Genomic DNA, 25,264 nt, shown 5'->3' on the forward strand with positions numbered 1-25,264 from the left:
TGAGTACTCCAAGGTCTTTGACTGAGTGAGGGTCTTCTGCGAGTTTGTCCAAGTGTGTATTTAGTATTCGGATTCTTTTTACCAATGTGTAGGACAGAGCATTTGTTGGATGAGTTGTGTTTGTGTGTCTTCACACCCTATCCAGCCTGCCTGGAGACCCTTCCAAGCACCCCAGCCGTGTGGAATAAACAACGTGTGTGAAATCTGACCACGTCCCTACCCTTCAACACAAGCACACCCCTTTCCCTAGAAATTGCGTCTGTTGCTTTAAATCAGCCAAAGATTTCATTCTTTTTTTTTCAGGTGGAGTCTGGGCTTGCTTGGGTTATAAATTTGCAGGGAGAGAAGCCAGCAGCTGCTTTGCTGGAATCCCAAGCCAGGCATCATGGTAAGCCCACAAGTCTGGGGTGCGGGGTGGTCTTTGGGCCGGGAAGGGGAGGATAAGGCGGCTGTCCCGAAGGGGAGAAGAAGCATCCCTTGCAAACGTTTTATAAAGTTTATTTTTTGGTGGGGGGAAGCAGGTACCGCCAACTATTTCCTCTGGACGATCTGCTCCTTATAAGGCGAAAAAGCCAGCTCCAGAGAGGGGGAAAAAGGGGGTGTTTTGTTTGAGGAAGGGGTCTCTCTCCCTCTCTTTCTCTTTTGGCTGCCTCCCCCCTTATCATTTCTCAGGGCAGAAGTGGGGCTGAGTTTCTTGCAAAGTTTTATGGCTCCGCCGTGGGACACTTTTCCCCACACCCATTGGGTATCTTCAGAGGCTACGGAAGGGGGAGAAAAATATGACTGTACAGTAAATTCCATAATTTTTTTTGGTCTCTTTTCACGGTGTCGCTAAGAACATGTTGAACTCACATTACAGTACTGTACTTTAGCATAATAATTTCCCCTTTCTCCGTCTCTGGATAAGAGGAAACTGCCATATTGCCTTTGTTTGCTGTAATCCCAAGGGTTGATAAAACTGAAGACCAGAACAAAAAATGTGTTTCTTTTTTTTGTGTATGTGTGCAAATCTTTTATCGGAGGAACTGAGTTGGGGGGAAAAACTTTCAAACTTAAATTTAAAAACAGCTAGGCGAAAAGCTCTGGAGAGATTGTACTGATTGCATTGCCTATTCATCAACTTTTTGGGGTGGGCGTGACTGCAAAAGTATATATATATATATATTTTTTCTTCCTTTCAAATGTTGGCAGGCCACCTCGCTTCGAATCCAAGAAACTGCTGTCAGTTTAGGCTTGAGCCCGGGCCGGGGAAAGTTGCCATCGTTTAAGATAGATCGGAGTGTGGTCTCTTCTTCCTAGCTTCCCAAAACTAGGTTTAATTGGATATGTCCAGTTTAATGATAAGAAAAATGAGGGGGTGACTTGTTTTCTAGTATTTGAGGCGCTGCCCCAAAGAAGAGAGGCATCAATCGATTCTCCAAAGCACCTGGAGAAGCAATCGATGGAAACTAACCAAGGAGAGAAGCAATTAAGGAGAAACTTCCTGACAAAACAATTAGCAGTGGAACTGCTTGCCACGAGACGTCCCATCGGTGGAGGCATTTTTAAAGAAGAGATTGGATAGCCCTTTGTTTGGGAATTGTATAAGGTTTCCTGCTTGAACAGGGGGTTGGACTAGAAGACCTCCAAGGCCCCTTCCAACTCTGTTCTTTTATTCTAATTATTTTCTAGTTCAGACCTTGGAAAGAAATAGCGCTAGCGCGAAGACTTATATACCGCTTTACAGTGCTTTGACAGCCCTCTCTATAAAAGGTTTACAGAGTCAGCCTCTTGCCGTCCCCCAAACAATCTGGGTCCCCGTTTGACCCACCTCGAAAGGATGGAAGGCTGAGTCAACCTTGAGCCTGGTGAAAATCGAACTGCTGGCTGTGGGCAGAATCATCTTGCAATACTGCATTCTAACCACTGTGTCACCAAGGCCTTTCCTTCCTTTCCTTCCTTCCTTCCTTCTATCCTTCCTTACTCCCTCCCTCCCTCCCTCCTTCCCTCTCTCCCTCTTTTCTTTCCTTCCTTTCTCCTTCTTTCTCTTCTTCCCTCTCTCCCTCTTTTCCTTCCTCCCTTCCTCTTTCTCCTCCCTTCCTTTTCTCTTCCTTCCTTCCTTCTTTCTTCCTTCCCTCTATCTTTTCTTTCCTTCCTCTTTCTCCTTCTTTCTCTTCTTCCCTCCCTTTCTTTTCCTTCCTTCCTCCCTTCTTTCTTCCCTTCCTCCATCTTTTCTTTCCTTCCTTTCTCCTTTCTCTTCTCCCCTCCCTCCCTCTTTTCCTTCCTCCTTTCCGCTTCCTCCTTCCTTCCTTCCTTCCTTCCTTCCTTCCTCTTTCTCCTTCTTTCCTTCCCAAGCAATAGTACTTAGACATATACTGCTTTGCAGTGCTTTTTACAACTCTCTGTAAGTGGTTTACGGAGTCAGCCTCTTGCCCTCCAACAATCTGGGTCTTCATTTTACCCACCTTGGAAGGTTGAGTCAACCTTGAGCTGGTGAAATTTGTAATAACGAATGAAGGAGAGAACCAATGTAGAATTAAAAAGGAATTTCCTAACAGTGAGAACAATTAACCAGTAGAAAAACCTGCCTTCTAAAGTTTTGGGTGCTCCGACACTGGAATTTTTCCAGAAGAGACTGGACAGCTATTTGTCCAAAATGGGAGGTCTCCTCCTTGTGTGGTGGGTTGGACTAGAAGACCTCTAAGACCCCTTTCAACTCTGGTTATTCTGTTCTAATGTTACTGGGAAGTTTTGGAAGGAAGGGGACAAAAGTTTAAATGGAGAAAGGAATACAATCCTCTTTTAGCAAATTTTAAGCTACCTATTGTGATCCCCTTATATAGAGCGCTGGTGAGACCCCATTTGGAATGCTGTGTCCAGTTCTGGAGACCTCACCTACAAAAAGATATTGACAAAATTGAACGGGTCCAAAGACGGGCTACAAGAATGGTGGAAGGTCTTAAGCATAAAACTTCTCAGGAAAGACTTCATGAACTCCATCTGTAGAGTCTGGAGGACAGAAGGGAAAAGGGGGGACGTGATCGAAACATTTAAATATGTTCAACGGTTAAATAAGGTTCAGGAGGGAAGTGTTTTTAATAGGAAAGTGAACACAAGAACAAGGGGGCACAATCTGAAGTTAGTTGGGGGAAAGATCAAAAGCAACGTGAGAACATATTATTTTACTGAAAGAGTAGTAGATGCTTGGAACAAATTTCCAGCAGACATGGTTGGTAAATCCACAGTAACTGAATTGAAACATGCCTGGGATAAACATAGATCCATTGTAAGATAAAATACAGGAAATAGTATAAGGGCAGACTAGATGGACCAGGAGGTCTTTTTCTGCCGTCAGACTTCTATGTTTCTTTGTTTCTATGTTTCTGTCATATGGGCCAGAACCTATTTTTGCAGTTTTTTGAGGTTTCGGAAGGCATCTCTGAATAAGGCAGCCTCCATGGGCTGCCACTCCAGAGGGTCGCCCGAGCTTTGCCAGTTCGAAGGAGAAATCATTCAAATAGCAAGCAGTTGTTTTGTCCAGGACAGCTGGTGCCTCTTGGCACACTTGTCGAGCGAGCGTGTAAAGGGAGCGCACATGGCCGCAGGGCAATTCCTGGCAAATTTTGGCCAATAAGGGTCTACCCTAGATGGCAAGGCCAGGAGAGCAGAAAAATATAAATAAAAATAAAAATAGGTCCCTATGCTTTTTTTGGAAAGGGTGATTTTAAGCTGCGGGCAGAGGACGGGGCTAAGCATGAAACGGTGGTTCTCTCTGTGGTCCTCTGGATGAAATCGGTCGTATAGTGAAGCTTTCATTTGTATGTATGTATGTATGTATGTATGTATGTATGTATGTATGTATGTATGTATGTATGTATTCAATAATTGCCCTAAAAATGCGAGTTCCAGGTATAATTATAAATGAAGAGGCAACAGCCATCACGATCTCCAGAACATTTAAAATTTATTTAAAACTACTACTACTACTACTATTACTACTACTACTACTACTAATAATAATAATAATAATAAGTGGCAAAGAACTGGTGGGATCATAAGCCCGAAAAAGTGGTAAAAAATGAGCAAGCAAAACTACTGTGGGACTTCCGACTTCAGACTGACCGAATTCTGAAGCATAACACACCAGACATCCTGATTGTGGAGAAAAAGAAAGTATGGATCATTGACATCGCAATCCCAGGAGACAGCAGAATTGAGGAGAAGCAGCTAGAGAAATTAGTGAAATACGAAGATCTAAAAATCGAGCTGCAACGACTCTGGCATAAGCCCGTGAAAGTGGTCCCAGTGGTCCTTGGCACGCTGGGCGCAGTACCAAAGGATCTCAGCGGACATTTGAAAACCATCGGAATTGACAAAATCTCCACCTGTCAATTGCAAAAGGCCGCTTTACTGGGATCGGCAAACATAATTCGCCGCTACATCACGCAGTCCTAGGTGCTTGGGAAGCGCCCGACTGGTGATGAAATACGTAATCCAGCATAGTGATCTCGTTTGCTGTGTTGTATTGACATAATAATAATAATAATAATAATAATAATAATAATAATAATAATAATAATAATATTATTATTATTTATTAGATTTGTATACCTCCCCTCTCCGACTTCACTAAACTTTTATCAGTCCCTATTCTGACTCTGACGAAGTCAGTAGGGACTGATGGAAGCTTAGTAATTTTTTGTAGCTTTATATAAATTTTAAACATTCTGGAGATCGTGGGGGCTATTGCGTCCTCAACGAAAAAATACAGGCATTTCTCTTGGCACACTTGTCGAGCGAGCATGCAAACGGAGGGCGCATGGCCACAGGGCGATACCCTAGATGGCAAGGCCTGGAGAGAAGCAAAATATAAATAAAAATAGGCCCGCATGTATGTATGTATGTATGTATGTATGTATGTATGTATGTATGTACAGGGGTGGACAAACAAATGGAAACACCTTGCAGCTCTTCCGTGGAATCCAGATTTGTGAAGCTCCCTTCGAACAGTTTTTGTGGAAACTGGGTTCTGTACGTGTCTTTTGAGCTCTGCAGTGATTTTAGGAGCTGCAGTCTTGCGATCCGCTCTAACAATTCGCTTTAGAGTCCGACGGTCTCTCTCAGACGACTTCGACTTTCGACCAGACCTGTGCTTGGCTGAGGACATTTTCCCTTCTCTTTCAAAAGCGGTCATGACTTTTGAGACATGACCTCTTGAAATGCCAAACATTCAGGCACTTTCTGTTACACTAGCGCCTGCCATTCGAGCACCAACAATTTGGCCTCTTTGAAAGTCTGAGAGGTCAGCCATTTCTAGAAGGTTATCACCAATTTCCTTAAATTTCTGTAAAAAAAAAAAAGATATCAAATAACAGAATTTTTAAAAACTTTAAAATATGTCAAGTTTTGATTGATTTGAACATGTTCAAACCTTATGCCAAAAAGTCAAGTGTTTCCATTTTTTTGTCCACCCCATGTAGGTATGTAGGTATGCATGTATCAAGAATTGTCATAAAAATGCAAATTCCAGGTACAGTTATAAATGAAGAGGCAACAGCCATCATGATCTCCAGAACATTTAAAATATATTTGAAATGATTAAAAATTACTAAGCTTTCGTCAGTCTCTACTGACTTTGTCAGAGTATTAAAATCCCAATTTCTTCAATAGGGATTTTAATACTCTGACAAAGTCAGTAGGGACTGATGGAAGCTTAGTAATTTTTAGTAGTTTCAAATACATTTAAAACATTCTGGAGATCGTGATGGCTATTGCTATGAATGAAAAAACATGGGCATTCCTCATCTTGCGACCTCAACTGAGCCCAACATTTCTGTGGCCAAAGGAGAACTCTGTTAAGTGAAATTTAAACGCTGAACAACGGACTCACCTTTATGACAGCGGTAGCATGCTGGGCGTGTCACATGACCCCAAAGTCAAAGGCGGTAGCCAAATTCGCTTAATGACCATGTCACAACCGTAACAAGTTCTGTGATCCACTTAACAACTGTGTGCAAGGGAGGCCGTCCAACGGGGCAAAACTCACGTAGTAACAGAAATATTGGGCCCAATTGTGGTCGTAAGTCAAGGATTGCATGCAGAGCTACGTAACTGAAGCCTTTGAGTAATCCCGCAGTTGAAGTCTATGTAATTGGTGGCACCATCACAATGGCAGGGCTTCAACTTGATCCTAACTGGGGAATTCTGGGAGTTGAAGTCCTCGTGTCTTAAAAGTGAGCAAGTTTGGCTGGGAGGGGAATTTGTTTTATTTATTTATTTTGTCCAATACACAATACATATAGTAGAGAATAGACATGAGGAAATATAAAGAAAAATATAAAAATAGAGGAGAAGATATATGAAAGGAAGAAAATATATATGATATATGAGATAAAGGAAAGACCATTGGACAGGGGACGAAAGGCACACTGGTGCACTTACGTACGCCCCTTACTGACCTCTTAGGAACCTGGAGAGGTCAATCGTGGAGAGTCTAAGGGAGAAGTGTTGGGGGTTAGGGGTTGACACTACTGAGTCAGGTAATGAGTTCCACGCTTCGACAACTCGATTGTTGAAATCATATTTTTTACAGTCAGGTTTGTAGCGGTTAATATTAAGTTTGAATCTGTTGCGTGCTCTTGTGTTGTTGCGGTTGAAGCTGAAGTAGTCATTGACCGGTAGGAGTTGAAGTCCTCATGGCTTAAATTTAGCAAGTTTGGTTGATGGGAATTCTGGGAATTGAAGTCCTTATGTGTTAAAGTTACCAGGTTTGGGTGGTTAAGGAATTCTGGGAACTGAAGTCCACAAGCGGCCATGTTGAGCGACCCCTGGCCTTAAAATCTGGGTACCCGAGGCTCAAATTAACCCCTGAACTCGAGGAAGTAGTTTAGACAAACCGTTTTCTTGCTCTAACTTTCCTTAAGAGTGCTTTATTAAGCAGAAAAACTAACTATTCCCCCCGTATCTTGCGCTAATGGCAAATTGATACAAATAGTCCTCAAGTTATGACACTGATGTACAGACAGTTTCGACTTAGAACTATTCGCTTAGTGAGTATTCACAGTTATGACGGCACTTTAAAAAAAAACCCATTTATGACCATTTTTCACACTTGAGTGTTGCCGAATCCCCGTGGTCACGTGATTTTACATTCAGACGCTTGGCCACCGACTCATACCTACGAACGCCTCTACTTATGAACTTTTCTAGATAAGAACCGGGTGTTCAAGATTTTTTTGCCTCTTCTCAAGAACCATTTTCCACTTACAAACCTGAGCCTCAGAATCTGTAACCAGAAAAGACAGGGAGAAGCCTCCGTGAGGCCTCTTTAGAAATCTCCTGGGAGGAAACAGGGCCAGAAAAGACGGGGGAGAAGCCTCCATAGGGTCTCTCTAGGAATCTCCTGGGAGGAAACAGGGCCAGAAAAGGCGGGGAGAAACCTCCGTGTGGCCTCTCTAGGAATCTCCTGGGAGGAAACAGAGCCGGAAAAGGCAGGGAGAAGCCTCCCTGGTGCCTCTCTAGGAATCTCTGAGAAGAAACAGGGCCTCCACCCTCCCTGTGGTTTCCCCAATCACACACATTATTTGCTTTTACATTGATTCCTATGGGAAAAATTGCTTCTTCTAACAAACTTTTCTACTTAAGAACCTGGTCACAGAACAAATTAAGTTCGTAAGTAGAGGGCCCACTGTATTTATGACGGTTGCAAGGGATGTCTAAGTCACGTGATCTCCTCTTGCGACCGCCTGTCCAGCAAAGTCAACGGAGAAGCCAGATTCCCTCAAAAACCGTAGGTCCAAGTAACGATTCGCTTAATGAACAAGGTCATTAAAAAGGGAGGCGAATCTCATTTAACTGTCCCACTTAGCGACCAAAATGGTGGGCTTCATCGTGGTCATAAGTCGAAGACCACCTACGTCCTCTGATCCACTTATTGATTGCAGCGAGAGTTGGATAAAAATCGGCCGCGACCCATTTAATAACCCACTTGTTTAGCGACAGAGGTTCCACCGTCAACTGCGGTCGCAAGTCGAGGATTTGACCTGTTTAGTGTCGTTCTTCGAAATCCAAAAGACCCTTTTCGCCATTAAAATTCGACGCACACCAAAAAAGTAACAACGATCGCTAGAAAAACCCGGGGTTTAAAGTTGAGGAGTCAGCCTGGAACTCCGCAGGGTAAAAAAACATTCTTTTGAAATCTCTTCTGGCAAACTCTCAAACGGGCTTAAATAATTCACAGATGTTTCTGCGTGCAAACACACCCATGTTTCACTCCCCCCCGCCCCCCCCTTGCTCCTTTCCAGGGTTAAAAGCAAGATTATGCAAACGGCGGAAAAGAAAATTAGGAAACGAAAAATGCGAAGGGCAGAGAAGTTTGAAAGGAAAAGAATTTCACCCAAGCGTCATTTATTTATTTATTTATTGGACTTTTATAACATACAATAAACAATAATATACAATAAAACAATGCATAATATCCTACATCCAATTAATTAAATATGAAATCTAAAAAACTTTAAAAAGTTGGGGGGTTTTAGAGTTGACGTCGAGGCTGTAGATTTTTCTAGAAAAACCTACATTTTTTTTCTAGAAAATTGTAGGAAAAACCCTAAAATTTACAAAAAAAATGTAGAAAAATCCACAATTGCAAAACCATGGGTTTTTTTTAATCTGCCACTTTTCTATTTTTTATATTTATATTTTAACGACTTTTTTTTAACTGAGTTTTAATTCGGGACGGATTTGAAAGTGGGTTTAAAAGCGAAAGGGTGAATATGTATCCATTTTTTATGTCTGTGGTTTTTTTGTCTGTTTTTAATGTTTTGTTTTGTTTTAAATAAAAAAAATTAATTAAAATTTTTTAAAAAAAACAACGAAAGGGTGACACACAAGAATAAAAATGATGTTTAAACGAAGTGCGTAAAACAAACAGGGAGATGTCATTGTAGGTAAAAAGGATGAATAGAAAATCCTCCACTTACAACGATTCGCTTAGTGACCGTTTGAAGTTACAAGTTACGTTCGAGTATTGTATTGGAAGTTCCGTGTTAGCAAAAACTTCAGAAGAGAAGGATTTAGAGGGCGTGATTTCTGACAATCTCCAAACGGGTGAACAGTGCGGTCAGGCGGTAGGGACAACGAGTAAGATGCTTGGCTGCATAGCTAGAGGTATAACAAGCAGGAAGAGGGAGATTGTGATCCCACTGTATAGAGCACTGGTGAGACCCCATTTGCAACAATACTGTGTTCAGTTCTGGAGACCTCACCTAACAAAAGATATTGACAAAATTGAACGGGTCCAAAGCGGGCTACAAGAATGGTGGAAGGTCTTAAGCATAAAACGTATCAGGAAAGACTTAATGAACTCAACCTGTATAGTCTGGAGGACGGAAGGAAAAGGGGGGACATGATCGAAACATTTAAATATGTTAAAGGGTTAAATAAGGTCCAGGAGGGAAGTGTTTTTAATAGGAAACCAAACACAAGAACAAGGAGGCACAATCTGAGGTCAGTTGGGGGAAAGATCAGAAGCAGCGTGAGAAAATATTATTTCACTGAAAGAGTAGTAGATCCTTGGAACAAACTTCCAGCAGACGTGGTTGATAAATCCACAGTCACTGAATTGAAACCTGCCTGGAATAAACAGATCCATTGTAAGATAAAATACAGGAAACAGTATAAGGGCAGACTAGATGAACCATGAGGTCTTTTTCTGCCGTCAATCTTCTATGTTTCTATGTTTCTACAATGGCACCGAAAATAATGGGGGGGGGGATGCTCTTTTTCCCCAGAGGGAATGTCTCTCCATCCACATCGGACAGGCAGGAGTCCAGATGGGAAACGCCTGCTGGGAACTTTACTGCCTGGAACATGGGATTCAGGCCGACGGCACCATCCTCGACCGCCAAGCCCCGCCGAAAACCACGCCCGAGACCGAGCCAGTGGATTCCTCCTTCGAGACCTTCTTTTGTGAGACGGCCTCGGGAAAGCACGTGCCTCGGGCGGTCTTCGTGGATCTGGAGCCCACCGTCATTGGTAAGAGGCTTGACCAAAATCTAGAACATCTTCATGGCCCAGGTTCGAATCCCGGGAAGGTTGTTATGGCTAGCTGATGAAAGCAAAATAAGCTTGAAATAGATCTATGCTAGTCTCCCTTCCTTTTCATTATCAGCAAAAATATGTTACACACACATCTCCAGAATTTCCATATATATATATACACTGCTCAAAAAAATAAAGGGAACACTTAAACAACACAATATAACTTCAGTTGCGGCCCTACTTGGACCGGGAGTCACTGCTCACAGTCACTCATGCCCTCATCACCTCGAGGTTCGACTACTGTAATGCTTTCTACATGGGGCTACCTTTGAAGAGTGTTCGGAAACTTCAGATCGTGCAAAATGCAGCTGCGAGAGCAATCATGGGCTTCCCTAGGTATGCCCATGTTATACCAACACTCCGCAGTCTGCATTGGTTGCCGATCAGTTTCCGGTCACAATTCAAAGTGTTGGTTGTGACCTATAAAGCCCTTCATGGCATCGGACCAGAATATCTCTGAGACCGCCTTCTGCCGCACGAATCCCAGCGACCAGTTAGGTCCCACAGAATTGGCCTTCTCCGGGTCCCGTTGACGAAACAATGTCGTCTGGCGGGACCCAGAAGAAGAGCCTTCTCTGTGTTGGCCCCGACCCTCTGGAACCAGCTCCCCCCAGAGATTAGAACTGCCCCCACCCTCCTTGCCTTTTGCAAATTCTTTAAAACCCACCTCTGTCGACAGGCATGGGGAAATTGATTCCCCTGGGCCATTCCCGCTTTATGTATGGTTTGTATGAGATGTATGATTGTTTTTTATATTAAGGGTTTTAAATTGTTTTTAACTATTGGATTTGTATTGTTCTGTTGCTGTGAGCCGCCCCGAGTCTTTGGAGAGGGGCGGCATACAAATCTAATAAATAAATAAGTTAATCAAACTGTGAAATCAAACTGTCCACTTGGGAAACAACACTGATTGACAGTCCATTTCCCCTGCTGTTGTGCACCTTCAACTTTGTATAGAACAAAGTACCGTACTCAATGCGAATATTTCATTCATTCAGGATGTGTTCTTTGAATGTTCTCTTTATTTTTTGGAGCAGTATATACACTACTACCTGAAGCCTCTGGAGTGAAAAAAACAGCACAATGGGCAAACCATTTTTCCAAATTTTGCACAGAAGCAAAAAACCCTGGGAATAATAATAATAATAATAATAATAATAATAATAATAATAATAATAATTTATTAGATTTGTATGCTGCCCCTCTCCAAAGACTCGTGGTGGCTCACAACAATAATAAAATAATATTTCAATGAAACAAATCTAATATTAAAAACATCTAAAACCCCATCATTTAAAACCATGCAGCAGACACATACCGAACATAAAATATAAAAGCCTGGGGGAGGTGTCTTAGTTCCCCCGTGCCTGGCGATACACGTGGGTCTTAAGTAATTTGCGAAAGACAAGGAGGGTGGGGGCAGTTCTAATCTCCGGGGAGAGTTGATTCCAGGGGGTCGGGGCCGCCACCGAGAAGGCTCTTCCCCCGGGCCCGCCAAATGGCATTGTTTAGTCGACGGGACCCGGAGAAGGCCAACTTTGTGGGACCTTATCGGCCGCTGGGATTCGTGTGGCAGACCCTAACAGCCTCCAGGCACCGGTACATCACTTCCACTGCTTCGCTAACTGGACATATATCTAGGTGTAAAGTTGGATATTGTTTTAAGAATGATTGGATAAAAATGTATAATTGTATATATTATTGCTATATTTTAAGGTCTATGTATTGAGCTATATACAGGATATGGAAATTCTGGAGATATGTGGGTTTTTGAGCACGTGTGTATTCGTGTGAGATTTGACTTCTGTGCATGCGCAGAAGCCGAATCATGTGTCACGCACTCCCAACACGTTCCGGTAGGGCTGGGATTGGTAGCCCACCCATGGTCATTACCAACACTTTGAATTGTGACCGGAAATCGATCGGCAACCAATGCAGTCGGCGGTTGGAGAGACATGGGCATGTCTAAGAAGGCTCATGACTGCTCGCCTGTGTTTTGCATGATTTGAAGTTTCCGAACACTCTTCAAAGGTAGCCCCATGTAGAGAGCATTGCAGTAGTCGAACCTCGAGGTGATTAGGGCATGAGTGACTGTGAGCAGTGAGTCCCGATCCAGGTAGGGCCGCAACTGGTGCACCAGGCGAACCTGGGCAAACGCCCCCCTCGCCACAGCTGAGAGATGTTTCTCTAATGTGAGCTGTGGATTGAGGAGGACGCCCAAGTTGCGGACCCTCTCTGAGGGGGTAAATAAATCCCCCTCCCAGGGTTATGGACGGACAGATGGAATTGTACTTGGGAGGCAAGACCCACAGCGACTCCGTCTTGTCTGGATTGAGTTTGAGTTTGTTGACACCCATCCAGGCCCCAACAGCCTCCAGGCACTGGCACATCACTTCCACTGCTTCGTTGACTGGACATGGGGTGGAGATGTATAATTGGGTATCATCCGCATATTGATGATACCTCACCCCATGCCCTTGGATGATCTCACCCAGCAGTTTCATGTAGATATTGAACAGCAGGGGGGAGAGGACCGACCCCTGAGGCACCCCACAAGGGAGTAACCTCGAAGTCGACCTCTGACCCCCCACTAACACCGACTGCGACCCACTGGAGAGGTAGGAGGAGAACCACTGAAGAACAGTGAGAGAGCATTGCAGTAGTCGGATCTACGTTAGGTAGCCGGGTTTAACTGCTGTCAATCCTCCGTGCCCTTCGTGGCACCGTATCCTCCTTTCTCATCCCGCGAAGACTCCTTTCAACTCCCGGTGGCTTCTGTGAAAACCATTGTGCAGTTTTCGTGACAAAAGATGGAAGTATTTGTTTTGTTTTTTAAATTTAAACCATTGACGCCTTCTCGTTCGGACTTCCCGGCCCTAAGCCAAACAATCATGAGTTTTCCTGTTGGGGCCACTCCCGCTCTGAACAGGGTCCAGTCTGTGTAGCTGTAGAGATTAGGGAAGTTTAGCCAGCCTGGCTCTCCGCAGCTACCGGAACAGTTACAGGAAGGAGGTGAAACATATTTTGCACTTGTGCATCTTTTGGAAATCGCAAGCTTTAATTTAAAAAATAAGAAAAATCCACTATTTTTCTGTAATTCTGAACTGCAACTTTCCATAATGTTTCTTGCCTGGTGCCTTTAATTCGTTAAATTTAATTAATTTGACTTATAAAATATTTTTATTGAATTGTATACATTAAAAACCCCCAGAAACATAACATATAAACAGACATTAACACACCTAGATATATACTGTTCAAAAAGATAAAGGGAACACTTAAACAACACAATATAACTCCAAGTCAATCAAACCTCTGTGAAATCAAACTGTCCACTTAGGAAGCAACACTGATTGACAGTCAATTTCACAGGCTGTTGTGTACATTCAACTTTGTACAGAACAAAGGATTCAATGAGACCATTTCATTCATTCAGATCTAGGATGGGTTCTTTGAAGGTTCCCTTTATTTTTTGGAGCAGTATATTTTTTAAGTAAGTCGACATCCAAATTTTGCATTCTTATTCATATACTGTATAGTCATATATCTATACACATATTCTTACACCATAAATATTTTCATTGTAAATTAGGTCTCCTTTTTCTTATCCATTTATACAACATTGTCCAGATATCATAGTATCTGAATCTTTTTTATCATTTAATATAATGGTTGGCCGATCCATTTCTGCACTGTCATGTACTTTCTTAATTATTTCTTTATCTTCTGGTATTCTTCGGTCATTCCATTTTTGTGCATATATAATTCTTTGTGCATATATAATTCTTGCCACTGTCGCAAAATGTAGCAGCAGATATTTTATATTTTTGGGATATGGTTTCTTTATAATTCCTAGCAAGAATAGTTCCAGGGTAAATACAATATTAGTTCCTATTAGTTCACATTTGGAACATACTGTGTTCAGTTCTGGAGACCTCACCTACAAAAAGATATGGATCAAATTGAACGGGTCCAAAGATTGGCTACAAAAATGGTGGAAGGTTTTAAGCATCAAACTGATCAGGAAAGACTTCATGAACTCCATGTGTATAGTCTGAAGGACAGGGGGGACATGATCGAAACATTTAAATATGTTTGAGAGTTAAATAAGGTTCAGGAGGGAAGTGTTTTTAATAGGAAAGTGAACACAAGAACAAGGGGACACAATCTGAGGTCAGTTGGGGGAAAGATCAGAAACAATGTGAGAAAATATTATTTGTCTGAAAGAGTAGTAGATGCTTGGAACAAACTTCCAACAGACGTGGCTGGTAAATCCACAGTCACTGAATTTAAACATGCCTGGTGGATGGGGCCCGTCCGCTCATTCTCCTCCCTCTCGGCAGATGAGATCCGCACGGGGACCTACCACTCCCTGTTCCACCCGGAGCAGCTGATCACCGGCAAAGAAGACGCAGCCAACAACTACGCCCGAGGCCACTACACCATCGGCAAAGAAATCATCGACACCGTCCTGGGCCGGATTCGCAAAATGGCAAGTGACCGTCTCGTTTCCTCCCCACTCCCAACCCCGCTGAACGGTCTCCGAACACAATTCAAAGTGTGTTTTCAGCACCACGTTAAGATGAAGTCCCGATTTTAAGCCAGTGTTTCCCAACCTTGGCAACTTGAAGATATTTGGACTTGAACTCCCAGAATTCCCCAGCCAGTGAATGCTGCCTGAAATCGGCCCATGCAGAATTTGAATTTGAATTTATTACATTTGTTTTTTAAAAAAATATTTTTTTATTACAATACAAAGATTAAAAAGTGCAGGCATATAGTGTTGTACATAATATAACATTTCAGAATATAATTATTATTTGTATAGTTGTTGTACTTAAGTTCTAAAATACCTTATACAGCGCTGCCCCTGGTTCCCCCTCCCTCCCCGATGAACTGTTAGCCTAACTGTTCTATTTTTCCCTACAGACCAATATCGCTCCTTAATGTAGATTATAAGATTTTTATGCCAATTATGGCAGATAGAATGAAACCGATTATGAATAAATGGATAAATATTGATCAAAATGGATTTCTGCCAGGAAGATATATAAGGAACAATATAAGAACAATATTGGATGTGTTAGAATTCTATGAGATACATTCCGAAAAACAACTAGCCCTTATGTTCTTAGATGCCCAGAAAGCATTCGATAATTTGAGATGGGAATTCATATTTGAATTAATACAAAAAAGGAATTTATTACATTTGTATGCCACCCCTCTCCAAAGACTCGGGGCGGCTCACAACAAGACAGTAATACAATACAATAGAAATCTAACGTTAAAATCTAAACTAAATTAAAATACATGTATAAAAAAACCCATTAACTACACAAACATATACACTCAGTCCAGCTGATCAATATAGAGGTCAGTGAAAAAGGGGGGGAGGTTAATCCCCCTATGCCTAGCGGCAGAGATGGGTCTTTAGCATTTTGCGGAAGGCGAGGAGGGTAGGGGCAGTTCGAATCTCCGGGGGAAGTTGATTCCAGAGGGCCGGGGCCGCCACAGAGAAGGCTCTTCCCCTACGTCCCACCAGGCGGGACCCGGAAAAGGCCAACTCTGTGGGGCCGTAATCGGTCGCTGGGATTCGTGCTAATTCTCTAGTCTCATTCTCTGCTAGTTGTGTGACTAAAATATTGCTGTGTGCTAAATTTGTTTGTTTGTTTGTTTGTTTATTTGTTTGTTTGTTTGATTTTTATGCCGCCCTTCTCCTTAGACTCAGGGCGGCTTACAACATCTTAGCAATAGCACTTTTTTAAAAACAGAGCTAGGCTATTGCCCCAACAATCCGGGTCCTCATTTCATCCACCTCGGAAGGATGGAAGGCTGAGTCAACCTTGAGCCGGTGATGAGGTTTGAACCGCTGACCTTCAGATGTACAGTCAGCTTCAGGGTCCTGCAGTACAGCACTCTACCTGCTGTGCCACCCCGGCTCATCTGTTATATATTGGTCTATGTATTACACTTATGGTATTATATGGAACTGTGTGAGAATATTATTGGTTAGCTGCTGTATCAGCGAAGTGTTGCCAAATTTTGTACTACCACACTGTGGGCAGGCACTGACTAGATTGCCTTGAGATGGCACCAATAACCACATTTTTTCTCGTCAACGCAGGCGGACCAGTGTAGCGGCCTTCAAGGTTTCCTGGTCTTCCACAGCTTCGGTGGCGGTACCGGATCCGGCTTCACGTCTCTCCTGATGGAGCGTCTCTCGGTCGAATACAGCAAGAAGTCCAAGCTAGAGTTCTCGGTGTATCCCGCCCCGCAGGTCTCCACAGCTGTGGTGGAGCCTTACAACTCCATCCTGACCACTCACACCACCCTGGAGCATTCGGACTGTTCCTTCATGGTGGACAACGAAGCCATCTACGACATTTGCAACCGAAACCTGGACATCGAACGTCCCACCTACACGAACCTCAACCGCCTCATTGGGCAGATTGTCTCCTCCGTCACGGCTTCCCTGAGATTCAACGGGGCCCTGAACGTCGACCTGATTGAATTCCAGACCAACCTGGTGCCGTACCCCCGCATCCACTTCCCCTTGACCACCTATGCCCCTATCATCTCGGCCGAAAAAGCCTACCACGAGCAGCTCTCGGTACCGGAGATCACCAACGCCTGCTTTGAATTCTCCAATCAGATGGTGAAATGCGACCCGCGGCGGGGCAAATACATGGCGTGTTGCCTCTTGTACCGGGGAGACGTCGTGCCGAAAGACGTCAACGCCGCCATCGCGGCCATCAAAACCCGGCGGTCCATCCAGTTTGTCGACTGGTGCCCGACCGGCTTCAAAGTGGGCATCAACTACCAACCGCCCACTGTCGTGCCCGGAGGAGATCTGGCTAAGGTCCAGCGGGCCGTCTGCATGCTCAGCAACACCACCGCGATCGCCGAGGCCTGGGCCCGCCTGGACCACAAATTCGACCTCATGTTCGCCAAGCGGGCCTTCGTCCACTGGTACGTGGGCGAGGGCATGGAGGAAGGAGAGTTCGCGGAAGCCCGGGAGGACCTGGCGGCTCTGGAGAAGGATTACGAAGAAGTCGGGAGAGATTTTGCCGACGGAGAGGAAGAGGAGGCTGAGGAAGATTTTTAGAACCCCCTAAAAATTTGGGCGTAACCAAGAAAAGAAGCCGTTCTTAAACTCCCCACCCCAAAAACATCCCGTCGGTTAGCCTTGGGAGTCTCCTGCTGTGTTTCGTCTTTTTAAATTTCCAATCTCCTGTTCCCTCAAGGACCATAGATCACTTTGTACTTGGCTGGAAATCACCTCCCCTGCCGTCCTTTTCTTCCGAGTTAGAATGATTGAAAAAAATAAAAAATAAAAAATTAACGCTCCGAATGAGGACAAAAGGCATTATTAAGTATGGCTGTTGTTAATTGCTTTCTGCACTGCTTGAACAATTGTGTGGGGGAAGCCCCTCGATATTATTATGACATGCAATAACCCGCTTCTTTGTACTTCATTAAAAAAAATTGAAACAGCAATAGCACTTAGACTGATAAATAATAATACAACTAATAATACTAATAATACTAATTACTAACAATACTGCTACTACTAATAATAATAACAACAAGAAAAATAATAATTACAACAACAGAGTTGGAAGAGACCTTGGAGGTCTTCTAGTCCAGTGTTTTTCAACCAGTGTGCCGTGGCACACTAGTGTGCCGCGAGACATGGTCAGGTGTGCCGCGAAGAAGAAAGCTCAGGTTCCGGTCTCGCAACTTTTTGCTAAGAGAGAGAGTGAGAGAGAGAGAGAGAAAGAAAGCAAGAGAGAGAGAGAAAAGAGAGAGAAAGCTAGAGTGAGAGAAAGAGAAAGAAAGAAAGAGAAAAAGCAAGCAAGAGAGAGAAAGAGAGAAAAGGAGAGGAAGGGAGAGAGAGAGAGAAATGAGCAAAAAGGGGAGGAAAAAAAGAGAAATGAGAAAATGATTGAGACAGAGAATGACAGGAAAGAGAGAGAAACAAAAGAGAGAGAGAGAAGTGACTCTTGATTTAAAGCATATGATAAAAAGCACCCAAAGAATAAGAGAGAAACCCCCCCCAGCCCTCACCTGTTTTTGGAAATGGTTCAAGAGTGTGTATACACACACACAAGGGTGGGGAGGAGACAGGGATGGAAAAAGAGAGGAGAGTGTCTTAGGGTGTCATTTTGTGTCATTTTGGTTGGTGGTGTGCCCCCGGATTTTGTAAATGTAAAAAATGTGCCGCGGCTCAAAAAAGGTTGAAAATCACTGTTCTAGTCCAACCCCCTGCTTAGGCAGGACACCCTACATACTTCAGACAGATGGTTATCCAACATCTGCTTAAAAACTTCCAGTGTTGGGGCATTCACGACTTCTGGTGGCAAGCTGTTCCACCAATTAACTGTTCTGACTGTCAGGAAATTTCTCCTTCAGTTCTAAATTGCTTCTCTCCTTGTTTAGTTTCCACCCATTGCTTCTTGTTCTACCCTCAGGTGCTTTGGAGAATAGCTTGACTCCCTCTTCTTTGTGGAAACCCCTGAGATACTGAAAGGCTGCTCTCCTGTCTCCCCTGGTCCTTCTCTTCATTAAACTGGACACACCCAGTTCCTGTAACCGTTCTTCATATGTTTTAGCCTCCGGCCCCCTAAACTTCTTTGTTGCTCTTCACTGCACTTTTTCTAGAGTCTCAACATCCTTTTTGCATCACACCGACCAAAACTGAATGCCGTATTCCAGGTGTGGCCTTAACAAGGCCTTATAAAGTGGTATTAACATGTGGTCTTGATTCAATCCTTCGGTTGATGCAGCCTAGTACTGTGTTGGCTTCTTTTGCAGCTGCTGCACACGGCTGGCTCCTATTTAAATGGTTGTCCACTAGGACTCCAAGATCCTTCTCACAGTTGCTACTTTTCAGCAAGGTGCCACATATACTGTACCTGTGCATTTTGTTTTTCTTGCCTAAATGTAGAACCTGACTTTTTTCACCATTGAAAAAATATTTCACCATTTTGAACATATCAATCCACAGTGTTTTGCACCCGCTCTCTAAGTGCTTTACAAAGTCAATATGTTGCCCTCAACAATCTAGGTCCTTGTTTTACCGACCTCGTAAAGATGGAAGGTGGAGTCAACCTTGAGCCGGTCAGGATCGAACTGTTGGTAGTTGGCAGAGTTTGCCTGCAATACTGCTTTCTAACCACTGGGTCACCACGACTCTTGTTGTAGGAGGAGGACTTTTTTCCAATGTAGCAAAGGGTCTTGCAGATTCTAACAGAATTTTCCCACAGAAAAGTTAAATAGTTCCACTGCGGACACTGTATGTATCCTATTTTCCTCTTTAACAATTTCAGGCACAACTAATCCTTGACTTACAACATTTAGTGACTGTTTGAAGTCACTACATGAATTCCTCAGCCAGCCATGGGTGGACTCCAACTCCCAGAATTCCCCAGCCAGCATTCTTTAAGACGGGTGGACTTCAACTCCCAGAATTCCCCAGCCAGCAGGCTTTCACACGCTTAGCCTTCTAAAGAACTCTGGGAATTGAAGTCCATACATCAACGTTGCCAAGCTTGAGAAACACAGGTTGACAAACCAAAGGCCGCCTGCAGGGGGCGACTTAGCTCCACCCGGAAACTTCGCTGAATCCCCCGGCGCTCCTCGACGGCGAGGAAAAAAACGTGGGCGGGTCTCGTATGCAAAATAGCAAAAAAACTCGTGCGTGACGTTACCAGGGAGGCCGATCCCGCCGCTTGGAGCGTCATCCCCGCGAGCCGCCGACGGTTGGCCGTGCGGCGACCGGTGACGGGGCGGGATTTCCTGTCCGCGGGCCGAGCCGGGACGCCGAAGCGAGCGGCGGGGAGCCAAACCGGCCGCTTCCGTCGCCATGATTAAGAAGTTCGACAAGAAAGATGAGGAGTCCGGTAGGAGCTTCCTATTCTTCCATTTTTGAACTCCGACTGGAAGCGGTTGCTAGGCAGATTTGAGGGAGCCTTTTCCCTCCAGAGTTGTTCCCCGAAAGCCTTGTTGACTCCGCCTATTGGGGGGCGTGGCTTACGCATCTTCTGATGTTCGAAGCGGTTAGCGGGGCGTGGCCAGAGAAGTCCGCTTAGTTGTCTTCCGCGTTGCCTGACCTAAATCCTGCTTTGGACATCTGGACTGGGCTCTGCGCAGCTGTTTTACAGGGAGGGGGCGGGATGCAAAGCGGGTCAACGGATTGGGCCCTCTGGGTCAAGGGCCTCCTGGGGACCCCTGGGCTGAGCGCCCCCCGGGTTGCCTCTGTGCCTTCCTCAGGTGTGTTCCTTAGCAACCAGCAATGACGCCCCCTCCCCAAATAGATGGGAAGCAGATGTGTCTCTGGATATAAGAGGTGGGGCTAGGGGGGTGCTTCATTGGGGGCTGAACGGACCTGTCACTCAAGGACTTTTGACATGGGGTGAGGAAATGGCAGGAAAAAAGCCCAGGATTTGAATCCTGGGTAAAGGACCTTGGAGGTCATCTAGTCCAACCCTCTTACACAGGGTGGTTCTCAATCATGGTATCATCAGGATAACTCAGGCAAAGCTGGCTCTGCTATGACTTGTGGACTTCGACTCCCAGAATTCCTGAGCCAATCATTGCTAGCTTGGGAATTATGGGAGCTGAAGTCCGCCTATAAGGATTAGGCAAAGCTGGCTCTGCTTTGACTTGTGGACTTCGACTCCCAGAATTCCTGTGCCAATCATTGCTAGCTTGGGAATTCTGGGAGTTGAAGTTCACTTATTGGGGTAGGCAAAGCTGGCTCTTCTATGACTTGTGGACTTCAACTCCCAGAATTCCTGAGCCAATCATTGCTAGCTCAGGAATTCTGGGAGTTGAAGTCCACAAGTCATAGCTGAGCCAACTTTGCCTATCCCTTAGTTAGGTGGACTTCAACTCCCAGAATTCCCCATTTGCCTCCGATCCACAGGGTCCTCTGGGAGTTGCAGTTCACAGATCTTTAAAACTGGCTAAGGTTGGACCCAACTACGGTAGTATTCATTCATGGCTGGCCAGGGAATGCTGGCACCTGGTCTTACAAGGGCCAAGCTTAGACACTTAGTTTAGAATTCTGGGAGTTGAAGTCCACCCATCTTCAAGCAGATGAAACTGAGAAATGTTGCCATTCTTCTTCTTTTGCCCTATCCGTCATCGGACCTTGGCGATCCTATTTTTGTCAATATCTGCCCAAAAATGTGCTGCTGCATTTTGTCCAAACCGGACCCTGAGATTTGGAAGCCACGGTGGTCTTTTGTCTGACCTCGTTTGCCTTCCATCTTTCCCTGGAGGATTAAGCAAACTTTCACGTATTTTTCTGAGTGTCGCATCACGTGTCCGAAATATTCTTAACTTCTGCTTTTTAATGGTTTGGATGATTTCCCTTGGCGGCTTATCCCCTCCCCGTTTCCGATTTTGTCAACCAGCTCATATGTAACAGCCCCCTGTAAATTCATAGAAACCTAGAAGATTAACGCCAGAAAAAGACCTCCTGGTCCATCTAGTCTGCCCTTATACTATTTCCTGTATTTTATCTTGGGATGGATTTATGTTTATCCCAGGCAGGTTTAAATTCAGTGACTGTGGATTTACCAACCACGTCTACTGGAAGTTTGTTCCAAGCATCTACTCCTCTTTCAGTCAAATAATATTTTCTCATGTTGCTTTTGATCTTTCCCCCAACTAACCTCTGATTGTGTCCCCTTGTTCTTGTGTTCAATTTCCTATTAAATACACTTCCCTCCTGAACCTTATTTAACCCTTTAACATATTTAAATGTTTCGATCATGTCCCCCCTTTCCCTTCTGTCCTCCAGACTCTACAGATGGAGTTCATTAAGTCTTTCCTGATACGTTTTATGCTTAAGACCTTCCACCATTCTTGTAGCCCGTCTTTGGACCCATTCAATTTTGTCCATATATTTTTGTAGGTGAGGTCTCCAGAACTGGACACAGTATTCCAAACGTGGTCTCACCAGCGCTCTATACAACGGGATGTTTATTGGAAGTTTATTAAAGTTAAACTTTAACTCGAGTTAGTATATCTCTGTGTGGCTGAATATTTATTCCTAACTACTTTCATCAACATTTCTATGCACACAGCCTGTTATCCAAGGAACACTTTGCACATAAATTAACCCTTTTGACGAGAAGGCCTCACCTGGCATTGCTGAAAGTATCTAAGGAAGCTTCCCTCTGGTTTGAACTCTCATGGATTCACGTCATGCATTCTTGTCTTCTTCAGGTAGCGGCTCGAACCCTTTCCAACATTTGGAAAAAAGTGCGATTCTCCAGGAGGTACGGTGGCGTCGTCTTTGACTTCATTTTGTGTTGTTGGTTCACTCTCTGTGGCCGCCTGTCTCTGGTTGGTGCGCAAGCAGACCCCTATTTATGTTTTGTGTGAAATTGCTCATCTCCTTTGCGGCCTGTGCGACCGAGAAGGGCCTTTTTTGTGGTGGCTCCCTCCCTGGTATTTGAAGGAACTCACCCGCTCCTGGTGATGGGGCCAAGGTCACCTAACTGGCTTTAATGCCTAAGGCGGGACTAGAATTCCTGGTGATGGGTTCATACGCATGCCATAGGTCCACCATTACGTATTATAGAAAGACCGGGGGTCATTCAGTATCACATCAGGGTTGTGTTTGACCTTGGGGGAGGAAGTGGGTGTGGCCAGGATGGGCGTGGCTAGCTTGACTTCACTTGTGTCGGGCCCAAGTGTGTAGTGGCCTGAGCATGCTGCTAGCGAAAACGGTCTTTGTAATTGTCCATCAACCCTCCCAATCTCCGTTTTTGCTGACAGAGGTGCCACATTGTTTCTGGGGTGACTCCATGGGCCCTACGTGGCCCACGAGCCTTGAGTTTGACACCCGTGTTTTATTATTATTATTATTATTATTATTTATTAGATTTGTATGCCGCCACTCTCCGCAGACTTGGGGCGGCTCACAGCAGTGATAAAACAATATACAATGACAAATCTAATATCAAAGTCTAAAATAACAATTTTACATTAAAAGCCTAAAAAACCCATTATATAAAAAGCATACACACAAACATACCATACATAAAACTACATAGGCAAGGAGAGATGTCTCAGTTCCCCCATGCCTAATGGCAGAGGTGGGATTTATTTATTTATTATTTATTTATTATTTATTTATTATTTATTTATTATTTATTATTTATTATTTATTTATTATTTATTTTTATTTATTTTTTATTTTTATTATTTATTTATTTATTTATTTTTCTTTGTTTGTTTGTTTATTTATTTATTTATTGGATTTGTATGCCGCCCCTCTCCATAGACTCGGGGCGGCTAACTACAGTAATAAAAAACATCATATAAATCCAATATTAAAACAACTAAAAAACCCTTATTTTAAAACCAAACATCCCTACAAACAAACATAACATGCATAAATTGTAAAGGCCTGACAGCAGAGATGGGTTTTAAGAAGTTTACGAAAGGGGAGGAGGGTGGGGGCAGTCCTAATCTCTGGGGGGAGCTGGTTCCAGAGGGTTGGGGCCGCCACAGAGAAGGCTCTTCCCCTGGGTCCCGCCAGCCGACATTGTTTAGTCGACGGGACCCGGAGAAAGCCAACTCAGTTTTAGACTGCCTTTCTCTGAACCCCAGTGTATCCACGACTGTTTCAAAGAGCGGGATCCAGAATTGGACTCGGAGTCCCACGAGAAACATCAGCAAGAGCTTGGGGGGGGGGGGGGGCTGTCTTCCTTGAGTTCGACTCCACGCTTTCGTTCCTTCATCTGAGGTAGCGTTTCCTCTGGTCTAAAGTCCTGGGTTTTTCCTCTTCTTTCCCTCCCCAGGCTCGTATTTTCAACGAGACGCCCATCAACCCACGAAGATGTCTGCACATCCTAACCAAGATCCTATACCTGCTGAACCAGGTAAAATGCCGCCGGTCCAGGGCAGGACGGCTACGAGGTTGCGCTTAGAAACATAGAAACATAGAAGATTGAGGGCAGAAAAAGACTTCATGGTCCATCTACTCTGCCCTTATACTATTTCCTGTATTTTATCTTAGGATGGATATATGTTTATCCCTGGCATGTTTAAATTCAATGACTGTGGATTTATCTACCATGTCTGCTGGAAGTTTGTTCCAAGCATCTACTACTCTTTCAGTCAAATACTATTTTCTCATGTTGCTTTTGATCTTTCCCCCAACTAACTTCAGATTGTGTCCCCTTGTTCTTGTGTTCACTTTCCTATTAAAAACACTTCCCTCCTGGACCTTATTTAACCTTTTAATATATTTAAATGTTTCGATCATGTCCCCCCTTTTCCTTCTGTCCTCCAGACTATACAGATTGAGTCCATGAAGTCTTTCCTGATACGTTTTATGCTTAAGACCTTCCACCATTTTTGTAGCCCTTCTTTGGACCCGCTTCTCCATTTGGGCCGGCCCGTGGGGACGAGGAGAAAGTTCTGGGTGTCCCCGGGTGTCAAGATAAGGGGGTGTTTATGCCTATGATTTGGGAATGCAGAACTTTTGGAAAGAAGTGCGAGAGGACACTAATAGGATGTTAAACACACGATGGACAATTACAAAGGAAATGGCGGTTATTAGTCCAAAAAGGAACGAGATGGGAGGATTTAGAGAAATAAAAGAAGCAGCGATAGAAAGCGCTCAGGCGGTAACAGTCCTAGGCTGGAAGGATGCGACATATTCCATTTGAGATTACCGATAAGAGGTTGAATTCGGTGAATGAAATTAATCTTTGGGAACTGATGGGACGATGGGACAAGATAAGGAGGCATCACAGGCTTGAAAAAAGCCTCTGAAACGGAGGCCCAGGAGCTGGTGTAAAATTGGGTCTGTTTGTGGTTCCATCTGTGGGGGCGATCCCCTCCTTTGAGACCAGGAGAAAGGACGGTTGAGTCCAGCGGTTGAAAGAATGAAAGTGTCTTCTGTTTGTTGTGGTTAGCTCTGGCCCAGCTCCTGCCCCAAGGACTGTGGATGTGGGGGAGACATCCACATGCTGCAGGCCTGTTTTGCCCCCGGTGGAATCTGCTGATGAAGGCTCCTCTGACCAAGAAGACATGATTGACAGGGAGGAGGAGAGTGGGACAGACAGCTCAGAAGGAGATAAATTATCTCTCTCCTCCTTGGATTCAGAACAAGAGTTAATGATACAGCCACGCATGCGGAGAGCGATGCATAGGCAGC

General features: G+C 44.2%; 2 protein-coding genes across 4 annotated transcripts in view; both read left to right on the forward strand.

Annotated features, from left to right (window-relative positions):
• Positions 1-303: 303 nt before the first annotated feature.
• Positions 304-17,577, forward strand: TUBAL3 (tubulin alpha like 3). The gene is made up of 4 exons (XM_070754482.1): positions 304-388; positions 9,771-10,014; positions 14,424-14,572; positions 16,205-17,577. The coding sequence occupies exons 1-4, from the start codon at positions 386-388 to the stop codon at positions 17,183-17,185; spliced, it is 1,377 nt and encodes a 458-aa protein (XP_070610583.1). The 5' UTR covers positions 304-385; the 3' UTR covers positions 17,186-17,577.
• A 2,152-nt stretch (positions 17,578-19,729) lies between these two features.
• Positions 19,730-25,264, forward strand: part of COPG2 (COPI coat complex subunit gamma 2) — a 28,719-nt gene continuing 23,184 nt past the window's right edge. Inside the window, exons 1-3 of one of the 3 annotated variants that reach the window (XM_070754484.1) lie at positions 19,730-19,982; positions 22,318-22,370; positions 23,901-23,981. In XM_070754484.1, coding sequence (XP_070610585.1) covers positions 19,946-19,982; positions 22,318-22,370; positions 23,901-23,981 — 171 coding nt within the window. In that variant the 5' untranslated portion in view covers positions 19,730-19,945. Of the gene's footprint in view, positions 19,983-20,145; positions 20,353-22,175; positions 22,371-23,900; positions 23,982-25,264 lie in introns of those variants that run through there. The other 2 variants (XM_070754485.1, XM_070754483.1) reach the window with 2 other exon arrangements.

The sequence above is a fragment of the Erythrolamprus reginae genome, chromosome 6 (genome assembly GCF_031021105.1).
Source record: "Erythrolamprus reginae isolate rEryReg1 chromosome 6, rEryReg1.hap1, whole genome shotgun sequence".
Lineage (NCBI taxonomy): Eukaryota > Metazoa > Chordata > Lepidosauria > Squamata > Dipsadidae > Erythrolamprus > Erythrolamprus reginae.

Excerpts from the sequence above, each read along its gene's own strand:
- TUBAL3 (XM_070754482.1), top strand. Across the intron at positions 10,015-14,423 it reads TCTGGAGCCCACCGTCATTG|ATGAGATCCGCACGGGGACC; the intron begins GTAAGAGGCTTG and ends CCCTCTCGGCAG. Across the intron at positions 14,573-16,204 it reads TGGGCCGGATTCGCAAAATG|GCGGACCAGTGTAGCGGCCT; the intron begins GCAAGTGACCGT and ends TCGTCAACGCAG.